At 44.4% G+C, this 13,417-nt stretch overlaps 1 protein-coding gene across 1 annotated transcript in view; it reads right to left on the reverse strand.

Annotated features, from left to right (window-relative positions):
- The window catches only part of PLPP3 (phospholipid phosphatase 3), a 62,913-nt gene that overhangs the window by 17,223 nt on the left and 32,273 nt on the right, over window positions 1–13,417 (reverse strand). The window contains exon 2 of the mRNA XM_009287501.1: window positions 2,439–2,654. Within this exon, the coding sequence (XP_009285776.1) occupies window positions 2,439–2,654 (216 nt within the window). The remainder of the gene's footprint in view (window positions 1–2,438; window positions 2,655–13,417) is intronic.

The raw sequence follows: 13,417 nt of genomic DNA on the forward strand, positions 1-13,417 counted from the left end.
CCTGGCCATCCTGCGGATCATCAACATGCTTCTGTGCCCAAGATGATCAAATTAACCAACTTCCAGCAGGAAGAGCAGTCAGGAGAGATGTGAGAGCACACAGCTCAGGGACACAAGCCTCTCCAGGGTCATCTGCATGGAAATTTGCCTAAAGTCAGTAAATATATAGGTATTAAAACCAAATGCACATCCTCTCACATCCTGATCGAAGCAAAGGTCTTTGCCTCTGCCGTTTACTTAATGAGCACTCTGTGTGTCCTCAAGCTATTTAAAACATGACCTGGACCTTTTACCCTGGGCTAGACTGCCCACGACGCCACGTAAAGCAAGGGCGTGAAATTTTGGCTGTGCCATCCAAAACGCCAGCTCCCTGGAAGTCCTCATAACCGCTGTCCTGCCTTGCGAAGGCAAACATTGTGAGCGAAAGGAGCGGAGTCAGTGCTTTGTGGATTTGGAAGGAATTCCTATTATGCTACAGTAATTCTGGTATCTGGGTTACATCTGAAAAAAGAGGTCAGGCTGACTTGAATTTTCCATGCACACTGCCATAGCAAAGAAATCTGTTGCTTCAATTCCTCGTTGGTTATTTGCTGTTGAGTGATACAAATGGCTGAGCTTTTGAATTTACCTTATTAAGTTACATTTGTTGTGGGCACAGTGAAACCAGGGCAGAAACATCTAATTCTTTGGGGACTTTCTTTCTCTTTTAATTGACCTGCTATTTCGTGGTAGAAAGCTGATGGATCGCATAGGCAGCTGATTAGGTTTCCAGTTTCTGTTCCAACTCCTGTATTTGCCACCGCCTCATTATTACTGATCAGAAGCACACTCTGCATGGAGCCAGCATGCTGATAGCTCGGGCAGTAATGTGAAAATGAGAGGCTTTTTCATTTCATTTTTATAGCTTTTCCACACTCAGGGGTAACTCACCTGCAGGGTAAAATTCTGCCGTGTTTATAGAATTGGGGGTCTGGCACCTTTTGGGCTTGTTTTGAGGAGGGAGGGGGCATAGGAACAAGGCAGTTTTGGGGACTTACTTTGCTAAGTGAGTATATTTGGTCAGGAAACGATGGAGAGATCCGGAAATGATGGAGATATTCACGGCACGAAGCAGCAAGGTTGAGGATGGGGTATTACCAAAGCAGGCACCATGCCATGCTAAAATACCTATTGCCCATGACATTGCTCCTGCGAGGAAAGATGAAAGCTAGGAGGGGAACAAGTGCTCCTGACCTCTTCATCTCCATCCCTCCCCAGTTGAAGGGCCAAGAGGAAGGCAGTGCCTCTGGGAAAGCACCTGAGCTGTGCTGGCAGCAGCTGAGAAGGAAAACATAGGTAATCTTCATAGGAGAATTTCATCTTCAGCTGGAAGCGTTTAACCAACAACCAGGAGACAGCTCTTGCCTTCTGCCCCAGCACCAGACACACCACAAGGAGGCTCAGCTCCATGGGTTGAATTCAGCTTTTTGGCTGACATATAAAGCTCTCACCATGCAGTCGTTTCCTAGCACAGCTCTAGGAAACCTGGGAGGAAAAGAGAAAGGAGGAGGCATTGGGAAGGTGGTGCATTAACTACTTTTTACAGTGAGGACTCTGGGAATACGCTCCCCGTGGAAGGTTTTAATTGTGTTTTTAATATGGCTGTAATATACAATCTCTTAAAATTCTAATACTAACCTGTGAAACTTTTCCAGGCACTGGTTAGCTGAAAAGATGTATCTTTTTTTTTTTTTAAACCTTATAAAATAGGCAAATACCAAGAGTTATTTGAATAGGGACAAACCACGCCAAATCCTTATTGACACTCAAGTCTTTTTGCTTCTACTCTGAACTCCTACCGGAGGGTGAAAAAGCTCTTGTGGAGCTCACAGACTTGCCCAAACAGCTTTGGGCCTGTTCACGGGCTTCAAGAGTAATCTCATTCCTCCTATTACAAGCTTTCATTTGCAAATGTTTACTGCTCCACACTCACGCGGAAGTCAGATAATTGCAGAGGAGATGTGCACCTCAGTATTTTTTAAAACCTTATAAAATAGGCAAATACCAAGAGTTATTTGAATAGGGACAAACCACGCCAAATCCTTATTGACACTCAAGTCTTTTTGCTTCTACTCTGAACTCCTACCGGAGGGTGAAAAAGCTCTTGTGGAGCTCACAGACTTGCCCAAACAGCTTTGGGCCTGTTCACGGGCTTCAAGAGTAATCTCATTCCTCCTATTACAAGCTTTCATTTGCAAATGTTTACTGCTCCACACTCACGCGGAAGTCAGATAATTGCAGAGGAGATGTGCACCTCAGTAGGTAGCACGGACACACCGGCAAGACTGTGTTAAACCCCCAACGCCAACGGGACATTAGTGCCATCATCTAAAGAGGTGACAAAAAGCCATCGAGGATGCCCAAGGGATAGGAGAGGAGGTTTCAGAGGTGGTACTTACAGCGAGGATGGCGATGAGGATGCCTGCAGCACACAGCACTGCGTCGTTGATAGTTTCCATCATCTTCACCGGGTACCTGATGCTGTCATCGTCGCAGTAGAAGCCCCGCTGGTAGGGCTGGATTGTGCTTGTTTCAATGATGAGGAAGGGCAACCCGGCTAGAAAGAAGGGGAGACAATAACCAAACCCATCAGCAATACAGGCAAACACAAGCAACTCACAAAAAAAAAAAAAAAAAAAAAAGACCCAACTAGAAAAACCCTTGCAAACCACGCAGCACCGTTCCTGATACTTTTCTTTTCATATTGCTATCTCTCCAAAGGGAATAGCATTGGGATTTGTTTTTCCAAGTCACTCTTGCAGGGAAAAAGCATCTCCTCTGTTATGGTTATCAGATGTCTGCACTGCCTGGTTTCAGTTAAGCCTTGTGCATTGCAAATATTAACTTACAGGAACGGACCCCTAAAGCAATCCCTCTGCAAAAAGCCATGAAAACAAATCCGGCACTTTTCTCTGGGGAGGGCCCAGTGCTCTGCTGAGCGCCCCACAGCAGGGCAGCCCAGAGCTGTGCAAACAAACACTGGAGGATTTATCAGCTCAGCTTCTCCTATCTGGTCAGCCCAGCTACACTCCATCCCCATTACTTTTATGCCTTTGAAGCCTTCCTTGGCTCCCTCCTCTTTGTATTTACAGGGTATACGTATGTTTGTACGTACTAATGTCATAAGACTATGTGCTTTGAGCAGCTGTGGGACACCCATCCTTGACCCATCCATGCAAGGGGAACCTGAGTACGCACCCAGCCAGTCCGTCCACAAGAGCTGCTGAACTCCCATCAGAGACCATTCACCTTCAATCACATTAAAGCCACATGAAATCTGCTTTTAAACACGGTTTGTGAACCCTCTGTGCAAGAGACCTGTGTCTACACAGCTTGGCTGGACCTTTACACCAGGCATGGAGCAGATGTGCTCAAAAACATGGGGCGATGGGTTAGGACACACACTATGGAGGGGACACCTCTAAATTGCTGCACATCTGTAACTCCGTATTCTTCTAAGTCTTTCAGAGAAATACAGCATTGCCTCAAACCTGGAAGGAGCCCTGGGGTATTTCCCAGCCACTATGTTACCTTGAGCAGGGCACCCTCCTTCCCTTCACCTCAGTTTCCCCATCCATCTTTGCTATTAAGCCCATCACCAAGACGAGCGGTACACCCCCACCAAAACAAGCCCCAAATCCCCTGAAACCCATGTTCAGAGTAAATCACAAACAACAAGGTACAGGAAACTCTCCTCCCACTTGCAGAGCGAAACCCAGGTAAGGGGAAAACAAATGCACAGCGGTTCAAACTGTCCTTGGGCCAAGAAAACAGGACTCACACCCAGATCCTACAGAAAGCACTAGGGAATATTTGTCAACCACTAACTTGGCTTAAGTATCTGTGGGTTTGTTTACACAGCGAGAAGTCTAAGACATCAGAGGGCTTTTCCTTCTAAAATTAAAAAATAAAATAAAAAATAAAGTGCTGTTGGGTTTGACCGAAATTTGTGCACGGTACATTTTTAGTGATCACAATCTGCTAAATGTGATTAGCAAAGGTACCATCCAGGGAGTTAAAAAGTGTCAAAGTAATGTTCTCCATCTCCACGTGAACCACTTTCTGTATTTCACTTTGTGCAATCCATTTTGGCTCCTTTTTCTATATGTTAATAGGTTTGCCTAATCCAGGATTATTAGGGGGTTTTGTTAATCTTAAGAAAAAGGAAAGTTTCCATCATCTGTGAGCAGGGACAACCACACACAAACCTGAAGCCTCTCAGGTACCCAAGAGCGGCCAGGGCCACCGCTCAGGACCCCTTTCAGATCCTTTCTAAAAACTCTGGAAACAGGTTAATTGCAAGCACTGGGCCCCGTGGTGCTTGGCAGGGCAGGACAGTTTCCACCACATGTGTGAATCAGCAAGGAAAGGTTTCAGAAGCGCCTGCCCAGCTAAGATTTGGTAAATAAAAATCGGACATCTCGTGTGAATCCAGTTGATCTTCATTCCACTATTTAACTGTTTTGATGCCTAGCCAGCTTGGCCCCAAAACGTGCCTCTGATGCCAGCAATCTGATATTAATAGGCCACTTAAAAAATCCTTAAGTTTCCCAATGAAAAATTGCAGGAGAAGAGCTAATGTCGCTCGGCGCGATCCAATTTCACATGCACTTGAAGCAGCGGCATAACAGTTGAACTCAGGGAGTACACATGCCACAGTTACGTGGCTTATTGTTATTTCTCCAGTTCCTCTTGTTAATAGTTTTCACATGACAGGTCTGTAAAACACATGTTCCCACAGACAATAAAATACATCTGAAAGCTAAAACTGGCTTTAAAAAAAAAAAAAAGACAGACAATAGCGTTCCTATATATTATGTGAACCCAGGAATAATAAAGATTTGTTTTCCCTTCATTCATTGAACAGCATGGGGTAGTATTTCCACGTTTCAATTATATGTACGCTTGCCACAGCTATAATAAGAGCATAACTGACCTATATGGTATACATTTTCTTAAAGTGCGCATAGGCATAGTTTAGAAAATCCAATGGTTTTGTTTTCTCTCCTACAAACTTGTGGTTTAGCGGGATATTGCCAATCAAGTCTTGACATTTTTCCAGCAAAACAGTAACCTCAGATTCCCTTTTTTTTTCCCCTTCCCCCCCCCCTTTTTTTTTTTTAAACATGAGAAACATAAACATACTTTCCATAGCTGAACGGATATTACTTAGAAGACATAGCATGCCTTTGATTTTGAGGGCTGGGTGAGAGGCTGCTCTTTCAGCCGTAATTACCCAAGGAAGAGAAGACCCCGGGCCCATGGCAAATGGTAAATCATGCTCAAAATGGCTCTCCTTCCACAAGGTTATTTCTTGGAGGACGGACTGTCTAAGTGACTAGGTCACCACCCACATTTTTTTTGGCAAGGGGGTTCCAGCACGGAGAAGCCTGTAGCGGTGCCAAAAGGCAACCAGAGAATGGGTTTTGCAGAAAAACACTAGAGAGGGAAGTCTGGAAGAAGACAGAAAATTAAATGCTGAGAGAGATGCCTTTGGGATCCCTCAGCAAAACACCACAGAGACATTATTCACACTAGGAGATCTGCTGGAGGCAAAGGTATCCAGAAGTGGGGCTACAGCCCACACGCTCTTGGAAATGGAAGGCAAGCAGCATAGGGTTGTACCATGAAGATGGTACACCTGGCCTCATCAGCTCTTCTGCCCCAGTCTACCTCTCCAATTCAGTGTTTTAATAGGAAACTCAGATTATACAAATCACTGCAGCCAGGGATGCATCTACAAATTCAACAGCTGAACCCCGTAAAGGTGCTAAGTTTTCAACCTCCACCACTTCCCATCCCTACCCACGGTACAAAACTATTGAGAATACAAGAGGTACATTTCAGAAAATGGTAACGAATGGTGACTTGCACTGAAGTGAGTGATAGACATACGTGGCAGGCAAAAAATTACACTGATTTTGGGGATGGTCACTCTTCTCCAAAAATGGTCCTATTCAGCCATTCTGTCTGTGGCTACGACTCACCTACGTGTACAGACCTACTGCAAAAATCTTTAGTAACACTTTAGAAGGGCCTCACATGCTCCTTAATACTGTTATCTCCATGCTGAGAAATTACACAGCAGCCTGTGAACCATACTCTAAGGCATGGAGGCAACCCTGGTGCATCCATATAGGACTGTGCAACCAGAGAAGTAGTTATCCCCATCTCACAGATAGAGGAAGCTAAAGCACAGAACAAAGGGATTTGCTTATTCCAATGCAAAAAAGGTAAATGGAGCTGAGATTACCTTCTGAACTGTAACATCCTTTACAAGGTGAAGGAAAGGGGTTTTTTCCTTATATAAAGGGGATTTTTTTGCTTTAATAACAGAACAAGGAAATTCCAACCACACGCTTTTATCTAACTATGCTGTAGGAGATCAAACAGGGCTCCAAACCATGAGCATAATAGAAATCTCTTGGGGGCTGATCCTGCCCCATCCAAGCCCACAGGAGTTTTGCCATGGGGCCCATGGGGTGGAAAGTGGCTCGGCCCCACTCCGAGCAGCACAGAGCAGGTGTGGACACTAACGAATTGTGTGAGGCACCACAGGACACTGTGAGGCTGGACACTGAAAAATGATGTTGCTTTTGTTGGGAGGAAGTCCAAGTGACTTGGTGACCTCTAACCGCTGGTGTCCTACGCTAAGATATCTCAGTGCAGGGTTTAAATTTATTTGTCTTTCCATTTAATAAAACCGATGCTAGATTTCCAAACTTGATGAAGGTAAAAATATTCCTTTCCTTAGTTAGCACCTGTATTAAGAGGCAATTAATAGACAATAATCCTGGGAAAGCTGGCAGCATGAAAGCTAAAACCCTACCACCAAGTCTAAACAAAATCCCTTGCAAAACCCACATGTACTCTCTGACCAGCTTGAAATGTGCATAAAAATCAAAGGCAGAAGAAAAAAGGGCTGTGTTGGATACAGCACTTTGAATCTCAGAGTCTTTGAAAAGTTAACACTTGTGCAGATTTAATGGGGGGGGGTGGGGGTGGGAAATAAAATTAAAACAGGGGATAAGCTTTCATTGGCCACCCATCGGAAAAGCTGCGGAGGGGGCGGGAGGGGAAGAGGCATTTCTGCAGTGACCCACCCATGCAGCTCTCATCTTCCCAGCCCAACCTTCACCTTTGCAGTAAACTAAAAAAAAAAAAAGACCACGATGGTGTTTAATGTTTGGTTTTGACAGAGGTTGGATTTTTTTCCAGTAAACCTTTCTTCTTTCAACATTGCAGGTCAGTGGGATGTTGCTGGCTATCTCAACAAAGCAACTGTAATTTCTAACAAGCACTCTGATGTGTTTGGCTGCCAGTGTCCAGGCCCTGGGTGTGTTTTTAAGGTTTCGGTAGATTAGACATCTATCTTAATAAGTGAAAAAGATCATTAAATAATTTGGCAGGGCTGAGCAGAGCATCTAATTCCTTATTCAAGACACACTCTGTAAATATTTGGCTACCTACAAGTGACAGGCTTTCTATTTGAAGTACTTAGTGGCTGATCTTGGATACATAGAAACCTGATTTGGTTTACAACATTTGTGAATGTTTTAAAATGCATACAAACTAGATTAGCCTACAGTAGGCTTTTATTTGGGCTTTAAAAGTGGGCTTCCCAACTTTTAAAGAAGAATTGCAGCACTGCAGATCAGCTTTGGCAGCTGCTGCAAGAGTGAACAACTCTTGAAGCCAGCCACACACACAGAGATAAAATTTAATAACACAAAGAATAGAAGTATTTCCACATTTCCATCATATCAGGCATATGCTGACAATCACAATAGAGCCTGATTCTGCACCAGCACCAACAAAATGGGTGGGGGAAGATGGGGTGTGAGCTTGGTCAACCGAGAAATAATCTCAAGGGACCTGATCCACAGCCCAGAGGTAGCCAAAGGAAGGACCCCGCTGCAGGCTGGATTGGGCCATTATGTTGGGATTTTCAAAGGTCTTGAAAGCGTCAGTGGGGTACCTCCTTCCCAATGGGTTTTGACTGAATCTGGATATTCGATGTCCATATATTCTCAAGAGATAACTAGGCTAACATCAGAAATACAGAGTACTTTCAACTCTGTATTTTATTACCTGCTCAGTCTTAATTGTTCTTCACCTTGGTTCCAGCAGTCCAGAAGACTGCTCTGTGCATCTGCCTGTATTTTGGAAACACATCTAATATCTGCGTTTGCAAAACAGATTCCCATTCAACTCTATTACAGTTCCACTACTTTCAGCTACACAGACACATAAGGATAGACAATTCTCTAAACACACAAACAAACTCTAGACTTTACTGTAGAACAGGTACCTGCTTTAGAGTCCTAAAGAACCTATAAACAAGGATCAGCATATATTGCATTTCTCTGATTTGACCTGTTTGGAAGAGTCCTAGGGCACAACAGGTTGATTTCTACAAAACCCAAGATATTAGTTCATTTTCTACTTGCTGTAGGTTCTCCCATGTAACTCACACTAACCTTTGCACCTACCTATATTAATCTGTCTGGTGTCCTTCCTATCAAGAGGGTGACATTTCAGTCCACTTTATTATTATTAGTTATATTTCAGCCAAATCATAGGAACTTCAATGTAAACCTCACCATTTTTAGGTCCACCAGCTGCTACAGAGTCCAGGAGACTTCTTAGTGAGCAGACACAGGTTCATTTTGACCTAGATGATGATATTTTCTGAGTTTTTAATTTGGGTGGGTTTTTGTTTGGTTTTTCAGTAAGAACTGGTTATTCAAGAACACTGGGCAAAATGCCTTCTCATGCCTGCTAGTGCAATAGCAAACAAGAAGAAAACCAAGAATATTCATTTTCTATATGGACAACCCTATAACACTGATGACCCCAAGCTGCCCAAACCCATCATCCAGAGACATACCCATCCTTTGCAGTAAATACAGCCCCGTGCAACCTGGCGCATGCTTATTGACCCAACCATCCTGGGAGAATATTATAGAAAAGCTCTTGGTCACAGATACTTTAAACCAAATGTCAAATTATTCTCACGCACTGCAAATTCCTCCGTATTTGAAATTTCGGTAGAAACGCTTCCTCATGCAGCCAGAGCATGATGTGCCAGCCCTGTGCTCCAAGAGCTACAGATGAACTGGAGTGCTGCCATTGGTTTTGCTGAGAGAAATACTGCTCTTTTAGAGAGTACCTGTTACCTATTTCTAGAGGTAAACACCACGTACAAAGGAAGAAAGAGGAGAAGGGAGTTCTAAGGAGTGTGTTAAGTTGTTCCTCCTGGGAGTTTGGCATAAGCTGATGTATTAAAAGAGCTTTATATTAAAGTGCACATATATTTTTAATACCTAAAAAATGCATTAATAAGAACAAAAGGTCTTATCCAAGCCACAATACCTAGATGCATATAAAATTCCACATTTGTGGGGTAAAACAGATTTAAGCCAGACTGGCCGACCAGCAAAAGTTGGAAAGGCTGAATATAAAAGACATTATCAACGGGAACCCAGAGCCAGCTCCAGTCAAACATGATGGAAACAAAGCCATCATTTCACATTTTATTCCTTGCTCTAGACAATGTGATACGTGAAAACCCCAACGCGTCAGCATCTTTTGAGGCACCTCTATACATCCAAGTGCTTTGGAAGGTCTCACAGATGAGAGAAGTCTGACCTAGGATGACCCAGCTTGAATAGAGGGAGAAAAAAAAAGTTAAAAATGTGTCTGTGAACTCTGCAATACTCAGGGCAAATGGATCATGTGAAAAATACACTGCGGCAACTATTATGTTTTCAATTACAAACGAAGCGAACACGGTTTACTCTGCTGGTCAGCAGGGTTTGGAACGAGCCCTGCCTTGCCACGACTCCTCGGGGCTCTGCCTTCGAGGAAGGGTTCGGACCACTGCCCGGTCCCAGCAATACTCGTGCTGCAGGAAAGGGGTATGACATCCCATTTCTTTGGGGGAAATCTAGGAGCTTTCTTCCAAACCAATGTAAGGGTGAGCAGAGCTGCTGCTCCCCTTCATCCACGTCATCCCACTGGCACACACTGGCTGAGTGAACCCTAATATTTCCCCATATAACAACAAATCTGCTCCACTCCATCAACCTCTATTCAAGAGGAAAGTTTTGTGGGCTGTAGGTGTTGTTTTAATATATAAAATATCAAGCAGAGACTCCTTATCTCAGCTTACTGCCCCCAAACACCACCATGTATAAGCCCTGACCCCTTCTCTTTGCACAGCCATGCTGAACCCTAACAAGACCAAGTCGAAATATAAAATGGCAGCCAACGCAATGCAGTTGACAGAATTCTCTCAATTATTTTTAAAATCAGCAAAGACACAAAGCTTTTGAAGCAAAAATAAAGCCAGTTCACCTGGTCAACATCAGGTCTCTTAAAAAAGAAATAATTCATCTGCTGAACTTCCCAAGCTTCCTTTCCCCTTTCCCAGAGCATCCCAGCCAGGCACTGCAGCTGTAATTAAGCACGTTTTTGGGAGCAACTGCCCCTGTGCAGGAGGAGGCAAAGCCTGTGTCCACAGCGCTGAAGCCTGCCGCAAGTAGCTTTCTGACCCAGTTCTGTCAATGTACCTATTGTAAATGCAAAATCCTTCGGATTTGAAGCAGCCGCCACCTGCACAAATAAGGCCGGGTTATAACTCTGTAACCAAATACAAGCACTGAAAGCTTAAAAAGTTTGTAGTCCAAAAGGCACTTCTGACCTCTTCCTTAAAAGTTCACTAATCACTTTTAATTCATAATTTATTTCCTCTTAATATACTTGCTTTATATAATACCTCCCCTTCCCCCCCCGCCCCCTTTCTTTTTTCTGGAAGTTCCCCAGGAGAAAATAGTATTACACAACTCCCTTGATTAACTGGAAATGAAACTTTTCCCCCTCAGTAGTCAAGATTTGGTAGAGTTTCCAGGATATAATGCACGGTACAGAGTGCTGAAAGAAAGGCAAAAAACCATGAGCATGGGTGGAAATGATCCAAAGGCACTTCAAGCGATGGGGGTTTGATCTCAGTGGTCCCTAGAGCAGAGCTCAGTAAGGCTTTGCCTATTCATCAATGGGTTAAAAAGGTGTAAGATTATCTCTTTTCTCCCTCATCTGTATTTTGACTGCAGTTACTGCATAGAGTGGCATCCTAATGTATAACAATACATGACATGACTGAGATTGCGCTGGTACCCAGGTAATATTAAAAAAAAAAATCATGCTCAATTAAAATAGCTTTGTATTATGGGGAGGCAGACTTTGCAGGGGAAGGCAGAGGTGTGACGGCTACTGCCTTGGCTGTGCTGCCACCGCGCTGCCCACAGAAGTTTGAGTTACTTTGGTGAAAAGCAGCTGGGAATGGGATACTTTGGTGGCAAGCCGTCACCCACAGTGACAGAGCTGCCCACCCCATGCTGCTTGCAAGGACGGGATGAATTACCTACCCTGACCCATCTTCCCCTGGACAAGACCCTGTGAATTATCTGGGTCCCCAAAAGCTAAATGGAGATTTTTTGGGACATCATGGTTCCATGCTGCACACCATCTCAGACTTCTGGGTGCTTTTTGTTCCCCTAAGAAACTGTAGAGTCTGCAAGTCCAGGTGATGCAGCAGTGTCATAGCAACACCTAAATTTTCACCACCCTCTTCTGGAAGCACAGGGCCACCACTGGCACAGGGGCTAGCCACTGCAGGCACGTCCACCTTGTCACACCCGATGTCATAACAGCGCCTTTCCCACGCACAGCCCAAACCTCACCACGACGGCTGCATTTTGCAGCCAGGTGACATTTCATAGCCCTGTTTCCTTAGGGGACGGTATAAATCGGGTCGGCACAGGCAACAGCCAAGTCTCTATTCACACTGGCTCAAGGGACACAACATGTACTGTGCTCTTTAAAACAAAAAAATGGATGACTCCCAATTTCCCTTTCCAGCCCCCCATAACAATGCGGTGCCCTGATGTCAAGGAACGTGTGAATAAATTGGGGAAAAAAGGTTAAAGAAGCCCAAGGGAATAGCAGTCCCTTTTTCTTTATTGCGGTTAATTTTGACAAAGGCTCTTCTGTTCCTCCCCCCACACACCCCCCTTTTTTTTTGTTTCCAAGGGCTTCATGCCAAGTTGCATTATTCCTCTTCACCATGGTACTGCCATGAAACCTGCCTGGTATGTTTGTCTGAAAATTGCAGGTTTTCATGGAAATTGTTTTTATCTCAACAACAACTCCCTCTGTCACCTCAGACATGAAAAGAGGAGGAGAAGGACTCGGGCTCAAATCCGATCCGCAGAAGAGCACCACGAGCCTCCAAATCCAGCATCATGAAAACCTGCCCTCCCAACAGGGCAGAAACCCTGCAAAAACCCTTTTACCACCTCCCTCATAACACCAGTGTAACCGCAGACACATGCAAACACACTGCAACCCACTTTGCACAGCCTGTGTTTTAAGTTCTTTGATGCTTGGGAAAAAGCCTGTACCATCAGTGGGGTTGTTCTGAAGGATTTTTAAATGGAAATAGTTTCTTTTCTTGCAGCCCATCGTGGCAACCGGAGCCTGCTGGCTCCTGTCAGCGAGGCAGGAGCTCAGGAGCTCGTAGGGGGTGTCCTCTATTTCCAGCCTATTTACTGCTCCGTTGAGAAAGGCGCCTCAGATGGGAGTTTGGAGGGACTCAGTTATTCAACAAACCAACCCTTTCTAAACGCTGTCAAAGGAGTGATTTGATGCCTTTCAGTGCTTACTATACAAAACGCTGAAAGACCAGCAAACTTCAAAAGCCACAGAAGCAGAGCTGGAGTTTGGCAGGAGTTCATTAGTTGCCTGTGTCCTTCTGTGTGTGGCTTGTAATTACATGCAGACCTGATGCCAAATCCTCATCTACCAAGGGGTACCAATTAACATGCTGCTGGATGATTCACAGGTAGCTAATGTTGAGATTTATACAACTGGCATGCCAAATATCGCATGCTTTATTATTTTTTAAGCTGGCCTTTTTTTCCCCTCTTTTCAAGTTATTGTACAAGTAAGGTTTTGGCAGCAAAATTGGGATTGTCCAGCCTGTTCCCAGGACACACACTGGTGGGCCTGATCCTGCTGTCTTTGTGCACCAGCATCTGCAGGGACACGTGCATCCCTTAGTGCATGGGCCAAGGGCTTGCAAGTTGAGCCACCTACTGTATTTTGCCTTCATATGATGGGAAAAAAGCAGATGCTTTTCTGCTCCAAGGAGAAAAACTCTAAAATTGAGGTACAATTTGCACTCCATACTTGCCATTCCTGCCGTTTGTACCCTCTTACTCCTACAGGTAGTAAAACAGTAACAGCAAGAGCTTTAACAGCAGCTGGAGAAGTTGAGGAAGCAGGTATCTAAAAATCATAATTAATCTTTGGGGGG

This window comes from Aptenodytes forsteri, unplaced genomic scaffold (assembly GCF_000699145.1).
Source record: "Aptenodytes forsteri isolate BGI_AS27 unplaced genomic scaffold, ASM69914v1 Scaffold119, whole genome shotgun sequence".
Taxonomy (NCBI): Eukaryota; Metazoa; Chordata; class Aves; order Sphenisciformes; family Spheniscidae; genus Aptenodytes; species Aptenodytes forsteri.